Here is a 9,416-nt window from a genome sequence, read left to right as displayed (position 1 = left end):
GCGCGTTTATCCAAACACATGGCTTGCACGGCCACAAACTCCTCCTCAGAGACCTTGGCCTGCTCGGCCGCTGCCACCTCGGCTTGTGCGATCGCCACTATGTCCACCAAAGTATTCCCCATGGGCAGTAGGAGATCATCGTCATGGGAGGTGGTGGTATCAAGCTCAAACTTTCCATGGGCATCGAGGATGGCGAAACACTTATCCATGCGAAGCTCAAAGGATTTCTCCAGATCGTGCATAAACACAAACTCCTCCCCACCCACCACAATGGAGGAGAAGCGGGTAATCTCTACCTCAGGGATGGCATCCCGAGTGGTGGTTCCTTTTGGCGGTCCCGAGGATGAACCGACTAATGGAGAGGCCTCCAAGAGGCCTTGAATCCCTACAGGGTAGGTCAAGGCAAGCGTCCTCTCCTCTGCGGATGAGTCAATGGCCGCGGGCTTGGGGTCCTTCACATCAGCCAATACCCCGCCGATCTGCAAGTGAGGTAGCACTACGTCAGGGCCTGCTGGGCACTCGTGAAGGAGGAAGATCATTATGGCCTGAACAGAGAAAAAAGTGTTTCCAATCCTTCCCTTACGCATTGCTTGCACATCATCAGCTTTAAGCCGCACATACTGTCCGGCGGGTTGTGCTATGGTGGCAAAGCGTGCAAGCCACTGAAGAAATGGCATGTCCCCTCGGTAGATGTGGTGGAGAAGGCCTTCAGGGACCCATTGCCCTGGTCGGTTTGGTAACTCAACAATGAATCTCTCCATGCACGTGGAAATGTATGAAGTAATGTGCTCAAGAGATTGAGAGTGGAGGGTCAAGGTGGTTTCCAAATCGGGTTGGGTTGTGAAAAATGCTTGAAGCTCAGGGCGATTTGCATGCCCAACCTCAGTAAGGAATGCATCTAAAGCACTAGTAGCAGCCATGTCTTCTCTTTGCGTGATTGGGTATGCTAGGTCTCTCTGCAATGCTGGGATGAAAATGGTGAAATGAGGAGGTGGTCCTCCTTATATAGACATATTCTATCTCGAAAAAAATAAAAAAATATGGATTTAAAAAATAAATTTACACCACCTTAAAACTCAAGTACAAAATCAAGTACAACACCTTAAAACTTTTCAAAATCTTTAATAAAATATCCAATATATAAACGATTAAAGTTACAAGCCAATTCACTTAGACAAGATGATTTCGTCTGTAGCCCAATGTTTGTAAACAAGCATAGTGGCCTCCATCCGCCTTCCAATCTATACAACCAAAAATGGGCAATCAAAATACAAAAACCCACAGAAAATAAGAAACGGTAGCTAAGGAAGCACAAAGCAGACCTTGCGTTGTTTAGTTTGAAACTTGCATTACCGACATCCTCGAATCCCATTATGACAAAGTGTTCCCGAAGATTGGCAAGAGTCCAATGCGGATTCACTGCAACCACCTCCACCTCGTTATTGGGCATGCGGATACGAATTTCAAAGGATTGAATCTCTTCGGCTGTCAGCTGCAAGGGTATCCATTTGCCACGTTTGTGCATCCACCTCTCATAGCTAAACCGTGCATACGAGGTGCACCTTGCTTTCAAATACCGAAGGCAAAGCTGTGTGGGGGACACATTGCACTTATAACGGTCAACATCATGCAAACCGTCAACATAGCCCCAATTGACACCTAGAATGGTGTCCATAGCATCTATGTCAACTTCTTTGCAAACAAACATTGTTGGTGTTTCTACAATCAGTAGAGAGCGGAATGCATGCACAAACAAATGAATGGGACAATGCCAACTGAGACCCACCGATCTGGTTGCCTTACCAAACTTTAGGGACCCTTGGAAATCTTGCAGCACCTTGCACTTGAAAGAAAGCAAAGCCCAATGGTCTGGAGTTGGCCATTCTGCACTCTGCAATGAGGGTGTCTCCACGGCTTCTAACCTACCATACCTTTCGGTTGACTTCGGCACCACGTACTTGTGGGAGTACATGAATATTCGCTGTTCGGTAAGTTTTTTCGATGAAACATTAGGAAACATAAGCTCCCCAATGTGAGCATGCACAACCATGAACGTGCCTGAGAGGCACTCAAGCGGCTGCTCCTCAACTAAGCTGGATGGAAAAACATCTTTACAAATGTCCTTAGTTAAACATAATGATCACATAAACGTAAACATGACATATGCATGGGATAGCTAAACCATGAAAACTTACAATGAGGTGCAAATTGAGTAGAAGCTCTTTTGAGGTGGAGCTCAGCTGCACTGTAGACGTGTTGCACGATGGCCACCGTTCCGGACTTTGTTTCTTTGAATGTCAATAGCCGGCCCTTCCAATGACATTCCAATACGCCTCGACACCATACGCGATGAGGTCCAGCACGTGACGGTTGCATGTAGATCCATGCACCCTTCTTGAACACTTGTGGGATCCATACCCCCTCTGAGTCTTTTGTGTTGTGCAACACAATCTCCTCTATCTCTGGTTTGGGCCGTCTATGCGTGGACATGCTTGGGAAGTTGGGCTCAGGAAGGGATTTGAAAGAGTTGAGTACTGTGGAGAGAGAGAATGAGGAGCTGAGGGGAGGGTGAGGTGAGCTGCCTATGGTGGCTATGGTGGCTTTGACAGTGGAGATAGAGAAAGAGAGGAGTGAGAGGTAGAGAGGATAGTGGAGCTGTGGGCTATGGAGTGTGGGACTGTAGAGGGTTGATGGAGGTGTGAGAGAAGGGGGAGCTATGGAGAGAGAGGAAGAGAGTGGTGGAAAGCTTTTGGCTATGGCTGCCTTGACTGTAGAGAGAGAATGGGAGGAGGGAGAAGAGGGAGAGTGTGGGAGAGAAAAGTAATGAGGGAGAGAGAGAAAAGTGGATTTTGGGGGGAAAAATTAACTTTTTAAAGTTAGTTTATGTTTTGGGGCAGTTTTGGAGGCAAATGGGTCAACTTTGGAACTTTTGAAAAATTTTCAATTTTTTGGGTTTTTAAGCATGCGCGTTTTTTTTGGGGGGGTCCCTCCCTCTTTTATGACACCTCTCTCCTCCTATTTACCCCCCCCCCCCCCCCCCCAGCCTACCTCCCACCTCTCTCTAAGAACCAAGCATTGAAGAGGGAGACAATTAGGCTGCACCCCTACCATTCCTCCCCCTCTAGGTGATATCCCAAGAGCCTTCTCATTGGTTCTCCCTTAAGCCTTCACTAATCAAAAAGGCCCAAGGAGAGTCCATATTTTTCCTAATGCAGCCATGGAAAATGCCTACACCTGATGTGAAAACTGCCCAAAATGAGGAGGAACTGAGTGAGACCAACAGGTGCTATATAGCACAACCCGCAGTAGACTATATGGGACTTGTTATGCAGTCAACACTGACAAAAACTCTATAGAAAATGATTTGTACAGACCTAGCTGTAATGGAAACAGAGGTCGAAATGAGCATGAATAACAAATTTGAGCAAACCAAGCTCTACGAGTTTACAAAAAATTTTGTCGACCTGCGAACGCTCGCCAAAGCTCATTGAAATTAGAGAAAATGAGCAGGCGTGTGCTGGAGTAGCTGGCGAGTAAGTCCGAGAGGACGCAACCTGCTCTAATATCAATTGTTGGAATTAGGGTTGCAAGAAAACACACACAGCTTGGAGAAGATAAAGGAAGCTCAAGGCACACAACAGAGAGTGTTTTACTTAGCGTGCAATTGAAAGATAGATAGCCCTAGAGTGATGGGCGTATATACAATGCACGGGGGAAAAAACCTCCTAAAGAGGGAAAAAATGCCTCGGCGGTCCTAAGTGTATTCACACACATCACTACCACATGTATATGGTAACATGCTCGATTAAGATTGTGATCGACCATTAGCAACTATGAAGCCATGCTTCGCATGTAGCCCATGTTCATCTTGCATGAATGTGCAAGAATCTAGCTTTGCATATTTGTGAAGTTTTTTTAAATTTTGCTGAGGTTGCAAAAATTTCGCAATAGTGTGCCTTGACAGTCTTGTCAAAGCACCGAAGAAGAGGATGGGGGGACGATCGTGGGCACCCCTCCTTAATCTTGTTAGTCAATGGGTGCTGCCACCATGGGCGGACAGGGTGAGAACACAACGAAAAGAAAGAAACAAAAAGTATTGCCTGCACAGCGCAGCGAAACTACGCGAGAGAGAAATCCGGACTCAGAGGTCCTTGTGCTGAGAACCAGGGCTTGGCCCTGTGTCGAAAAACACATTGTGTTGTCTCGTGAACCTGGGCTCGTCCATTTCTGTGCAGGTCCGTCCACAATGCCTTCCTGCTATAGCGATCATTTCCACGGCCCTCAACTTCCTCGGCTTTGTGTAGGGCAACCTTCCCACGCACTCCCTCTATCAAGGCCACCTTTGCTCATTGTTAGGGACTTTGCCCATGCCCCTCTGTGGCTTGTCTTCCATGCCTTAGCTTTTCGACCTCGTCCTCTGCTAAGCGGCCATGCCCACGTAGTCGAGCTGCGGCTTCTTCTTCTCCCCCATTCAAGGCATGCAAAACCCCTCCAATGTTGAGGACCACTCCCTCCATGACCACACACACACACACACAGATGCAACAAGCCATGCAAGGCTCCCTTCCTCCATAGCTCTCCCCCCTGAGCTATGATACCAATGAAAGGACAAAGGGTGGACTGGCATATGGTTCTCCTCCCAACCTCCCTACTTATAACCCTTGGCCCTTGCAAGTAGGACCCCTTAACTTATGCATGGCCCTCGGCTCCTAGCCGCATTGAGCCATTCAATCCTTGGCCCTTGGTCTGCTATCCGGTCCTACCATTGGCCTGACATCTGGTGCTACAACAAACAGCCAAGCTATAAGACCATTAGTTAGCCAATTTGAACAAAACTTAAATCAGGTAAGAGTCAAAGGATGATGTAGTGGGATCCTTTGTATGAGTTATATCTGGTAACCGCACAAAAAAGCACATCATCTCACATAGCCTTTTAGAATTATCTCCATTTGTAGAGTAAGGTAACCTTAAGAATCATCACCAAGCATTAATGAAGCAAAGAGACCAACATCCTAATGTAACTAGAACTAATTGGTAAGGTAGAGGACGTATGATGAAATGGATCCAACAATCACTTTATTTGTAGCAAGGACAGTACTTCAATTCTAGACTATAGCAGTAAATCACTATCACTCACTCTCTCTTCTAGTAAACTTGTAAAACCAGCATATGTAAGCCCAAATCGTACCCTTTATAGTACAACCATAGTTAAAAGGATCAAATTATCCACAAAAGCATCAGCTCGATAATATTTTTTATTGTCAAACTTTCCATAAGGTCATAGAATAATGTTTATGTTAAATATTTCACAGCTTAGTATTTCCAAAGTGTAAACAGAACAATCCCTAGGAAAAGTATGATAAAAACATCCCAAGTCTAAGTGAGGGGTAGATGACCCTCACCTTAAGTATTGGTAGGGATTTGAGATAACTAGCATCCACTTTGAGCTAGGCCTTAGTGTTGCCGATCAGAGTGTTGAAGGGAGAGAAGCAACAATAGCACCAGCCATCAGACTAGCCCATCAGATGTGTTGAGGCATGTCAAAACTAGAAGAGGTGATACCGATCCTCTCAATAGTCACATGATGCCCATGAATGCAAAACAACAAGATCGAAGTGCTTTGCAGTATTGAAAAAGGGGAATTTCATTATCCTTACTCTGTGTGTGTGTGTGTGTGTGTGTGTGTGTGTGTGTGTGTGTGTGTGTGTGAGAGAGAGAGAGAGAGAGAGAGAGAGAGAGAGAGAGAGAGAGAGAGAGAGAAAGTGATAGAGAGAGATCATGGGTAACCAAGCCCTAAGTGTAAGTAACCACAGTCTAACACAACATGATTAAAGATAGACATATTTATAAGTGTTCTTTGTATACTACTTCATCACTACAAGAAGAAAAAGCGGTTGTTTGCCAACCATCCTTACAGAGGAAAATTAATATCATTAAAGGCAAGAATTCAATTTAAGAGTGAATGGATATTGTCATACCTTGAATAGAGAGGAATGAACATGTGTAGTACCACCCTCCAAGCCAAGTCTCAGCTAGTGTAGGAGTATTGCCTTTACCAGGAGGAGGGATAATCTATGCAATAGGAAGATGAGCCGGTCATCCCATTAGAGGAAAAGGGAGGCATTCGGGTACACTATCGGTGATAGCAACTATAATCATCTGAAAGCTAGCAAAAGAAAATTCTTAGCATAAAAAAAAATGCCATAAAAGTGACAATTCCTGACATACAATGTCTTTAGCAGATTATGGCCAGATCAAGCAATCTCAGCCAAGTGAAATGATTAAATGTGTGTGTGTGTGTGTGTGTGGTGTGAATGCATGTATGTGTGTGCGCGCATTTATGTGTGAATGCATATGTGTGTTTGTGCTAGTGTATGTGTTTTTTTTTTGGGGAGGAGGAGGGAGTGGAAGGGGAAGGGGAAGAGCGTTTACCTTCCCTTGTTTGCTATGTTGAAGTACTCTTCCCTTGCTTGCTTTGTCGAAGCGGCTTCTTCGCAAAATCTTTTTGAAGTTGCAGGCGTCGCTTATGTGACACTAAACAGTTGCATATTTTGCTAAGAGCATCGCCAAACTAGCATCGCTTAAGCGACGCATTTTACGACACCTTGAATGATGACTTTAGTGATGCTTTCATTAAAAATTGGTGGAAAATGTGCCTGTGTTGCATGAAGGAATACAACTAATTTTCCAAGCATCTCACAACAACAAAAGGCTAGTTTTAGTGCATGACCTGCCCCATAGAGGATTCTCACTCTTGAAAAAGGCAATGCTCAATCGACATGGGAAAACTCCTTACCGTGCTGTGTCGAAACTATTAGGTGGCGACTGATCTATTGCCTATTGCAAGTAGAAAGATACTTCTCCCCTTCTATTGTCTATTGCAAGTAGAAAGGTACTTCTCCCCTTCTAGGGGCTGGTTGGAGCAACCACTATTGAAACTAGTGGGTGGAGACTATGGTCTATTGGTCATTGCAAGTAGAAAGGTACTTCTCCCCTTCTAAGAGCGCCTTCCCATAAGCTAGTTAAAATTGCAGCTGAGAATCATTTCTAGCAATTTATCCACTCCCATATGGCAACTACAATCGCCTTTCTGGAGAAAGGTACCACTCAGCTAGAGGGTACTACGACCACCCTCTACAACCATAGCCACGCCTCTTTACAGGTTGTGACAAGCTACAACCGGTTTTAATGAGAGCTCTACAACTATAATTGGCACTAATCTTGGCTAGTCTTGCATGCACTATTTTCTGCATTCCTTGCCCATGGTCCTCTCACGCTATGCGGTTGCACTTCTTTTTTACAAGGCCTTCCAAAATACAAAGGACCTCTTCGAAAATGCGCTTTAAGTTGGGATTTGGGAAGGCGCTCTAAGGAGGTGGTTGAAGCAGCCACTATTGAAGCTTGCACGAAAGTTTTGTTTGAAGAGCTCTCATGAGTCCTCTCATATTGGGCTTGGAGTGTTTTGTTAGGAGGAGCTCATTAAGGGGAACAAACAAGGGAAGGAGATTGGAAAAATTTTAGGCACATAGGACATTGTCCACACACTCGAGCGCGTGACCGCTCCTATTATAAGTACATGGCTTATGGATAGGGAGCGAGAGAAAGAGAGAAGAGATAATAGAGGCAAAGCTTTCCAACCACAAGCTGATTCGTGGACGGGGTATATACATCCCACTGGAGCTCATCGCTTCTCCAGAGCTCCAGATTAGCAGAGCAAAGGGAGAGTGATTGTACGCAGTATTCAGTATGGCCATCTCCATAGCCGCTTCCTCGGCAGTTGTCGCTCCTAGCTGCGCCCCCGCAGAGAGCTTGTCAAAGAGCTTCTCTGGTCTCAAGGCCACTACCCTGTTCGCCCCCAAGAGCCCCAACCCGCTCGCCATCTCTAATGGCAGCCGTGTGAGCGCCATGCTTGTGAGTGCATAACTGCCTTCTGTCTTTCTGCGTGTGCAACACACACTCACATACACACCCCCAATTGAGTGTCCAAGATTTGCATGCGTTGGTCGTGCTCTTATGTGCAAATTGTGGTGTCTGTGTGCGCGCGCAGGTGTGGAAGCCGTATGACAACAAGAAGTTCGAGACTCTGTCCTACTTGCCGCCTTTGTCAAGTGAGCAGATTGCGAAGCAGGTGGACTTCATGGTCCGAAAAGGCTGGACCCCTTGCATTGAGTTCGACAAAGTAAGTGCCTAATTCCCTGACTGGAATGGTGATCTTGACGTAGGTAGAATCTGTGAGGAGGCGGCGGTGAAAGGCATTGATGAGGAAATAAAGGTGTTTAAATTTTTTCTTCATGATGCACGGATGGGTGTGATATGGTAGTTGTGGGCGGATCATGTGCAGATCGGGAGCGTGTACCGAGAGCACTTCCACGGCAGCGGCTACTACGATGGGCGGTACTGGGTGATGTGGAAGCTGCCCATGTTTGGCTGCCAAGATGCCGCTGCTGTGCTGCGTGAAATTGCAGAGTGCGCCAAGGAGTATCCTGAAGCCTTCATCCGCGTGCTGGGCTTTGACGCTAAGAGGCAGGTGCAGGTCTCCGGCTTCCTTGTCCAGAAGCCCTCTGTCTAAACTTTCTTAAAGCAAGCCAATTTAGTTGGCATGAATGCCTGCTTCCCATTTCCCACTGGCGCCTAACAAGCTTGCTCTTATGAGCTTTTGTGTCCCAGCCACTTTGCATACATAATGAAACAACTTCCCAGTGGTGGCTTCACTGCTTTGTCTCTTTGTTACGTGATTCGTCGCTTCAGTTTTCAGTTGTCTTGTTTTAATGAGGTGGAAGAGTAAGAATGATAGCTATGGAGGTCTAAAGTTTTTTATGTTAAGACTTTTTCAATGCTCTTTCTTTGGTCGATTGTGTCAACTTTGCACGTGAAAAAGGTTTAATCACCATTTGTTAGCACAGAGAAAGGTAGGTTCCACTCTACTTAGGGCAGCTTTGACATTTGCTATTGTTATTGGGCTGAGTATGGGCTGTAGAGGAGGTGCTTCATTAGGCATGGATTATTGTGATCTCATTTGGATCCTTTGGAGACACTACCAGAGATTGTATGAATTTTAGTTTGATTTTAACTCTGCTTAATTTAAAAATGCATTTTGATGTCAGTAGTTCGAAGCCGAAAGCTTATTAAATGAAGTTAAGTTGGACCCGTTTCTAATAGCGGCTATTAAGTGCGATTTAAGTCCCTTGGGTGTGAAAAGTGTGGCTTTGGGACATTCGCCCAGGGAAGAAATTGAAACGCCCGTTCCCATTAGCTCTCCTCTGTTTCATTTAATAGGAAAACTCCTTGCTCTTTTGCATATTAATCTCTATTAGCATTCTTTATTGAGCTGATCGGAAAGGTCAGTTATTGCCTATCCTAAATCTATCTTATTGATATCTAGTTTTTGGAGATTCTTGATAATGTGACCTTTTCTG

General features: G+C 45.4%; 1 protein-coding gene across 1 annotated transcript; it reads left to right on the top strand.

Moving 5' to 3' along the window:
- Positions 1–7,596: 7,596 nt before the first annotated feature.
- Positions 7,597–8,717, top strand: LOC147435341 (ribulose bisphosphate carboxylase small subunit, chloroplastic 5-like). The gene is made up of 3 exons (XM_086488403.1): positions 7,597–7,911; positions 8,048–8,179; positions 8,342–8,717. The coding sequence occupies exons 1-3, from the start codon at positions 7,747–7,749 to the stop codon at positions 8,567–8,569; spliced, it is 525 nt and encodes a 174-aa protein (XP_086344529.1). The 5' UTR covers positions 7,597–7,746; the 3' UTR covers positions 8,570–8,717.
- Positions 8,718–9,416: the final 699 nt, after the last annotated feature.

The sequence above is a fragment of the Adiantum capillus-veneris genome, chromosome 18 (genome assembly GCF_014529385.1).
Source record: "Adiantum capillus-veneris isolate H3 chromosome 18, ASM1452938v2, whole genome shotgun sequence".
Classification (NCBI taxonomy): domain Eukaryota; kingdom Viridiplantae; phylum Streptophyta; class Polypodiopsida; order Polypodiales; family Pteridaceae; genus Adiantum; species Adiantum capillus-veneris.
Note: the sequence above shows the minus strand (reverse complement) of the source record. Positions and strands in the feature narration are given on the sequence as shown.

Bases quoted from the DNA above. Each gene is read 5' to 3' on its own strand.
- LOC147435341 (XM_086488403.1), top strand. From the start codon at position 7,747: ATGGCCATCTCCATAGCCGCTTCCTCGGCAGTTGTCGCTCCTAGCTGC. The intron at 7,912-8,047 runs GTGAGTGCATAA...GTGCGCGCGCAG, and splicing joins GCCGTGTGAGCGCCATGCTT to GTGTGGAAGCCGTATGACAA. The intron at 8,180-8,341 runs GTAAGTGCCTAA...GATCATGTGCAG, and splicing joins CTTGCATTGAGTTCGACAAA to ATCGGGAGCGTGTACCGAGA.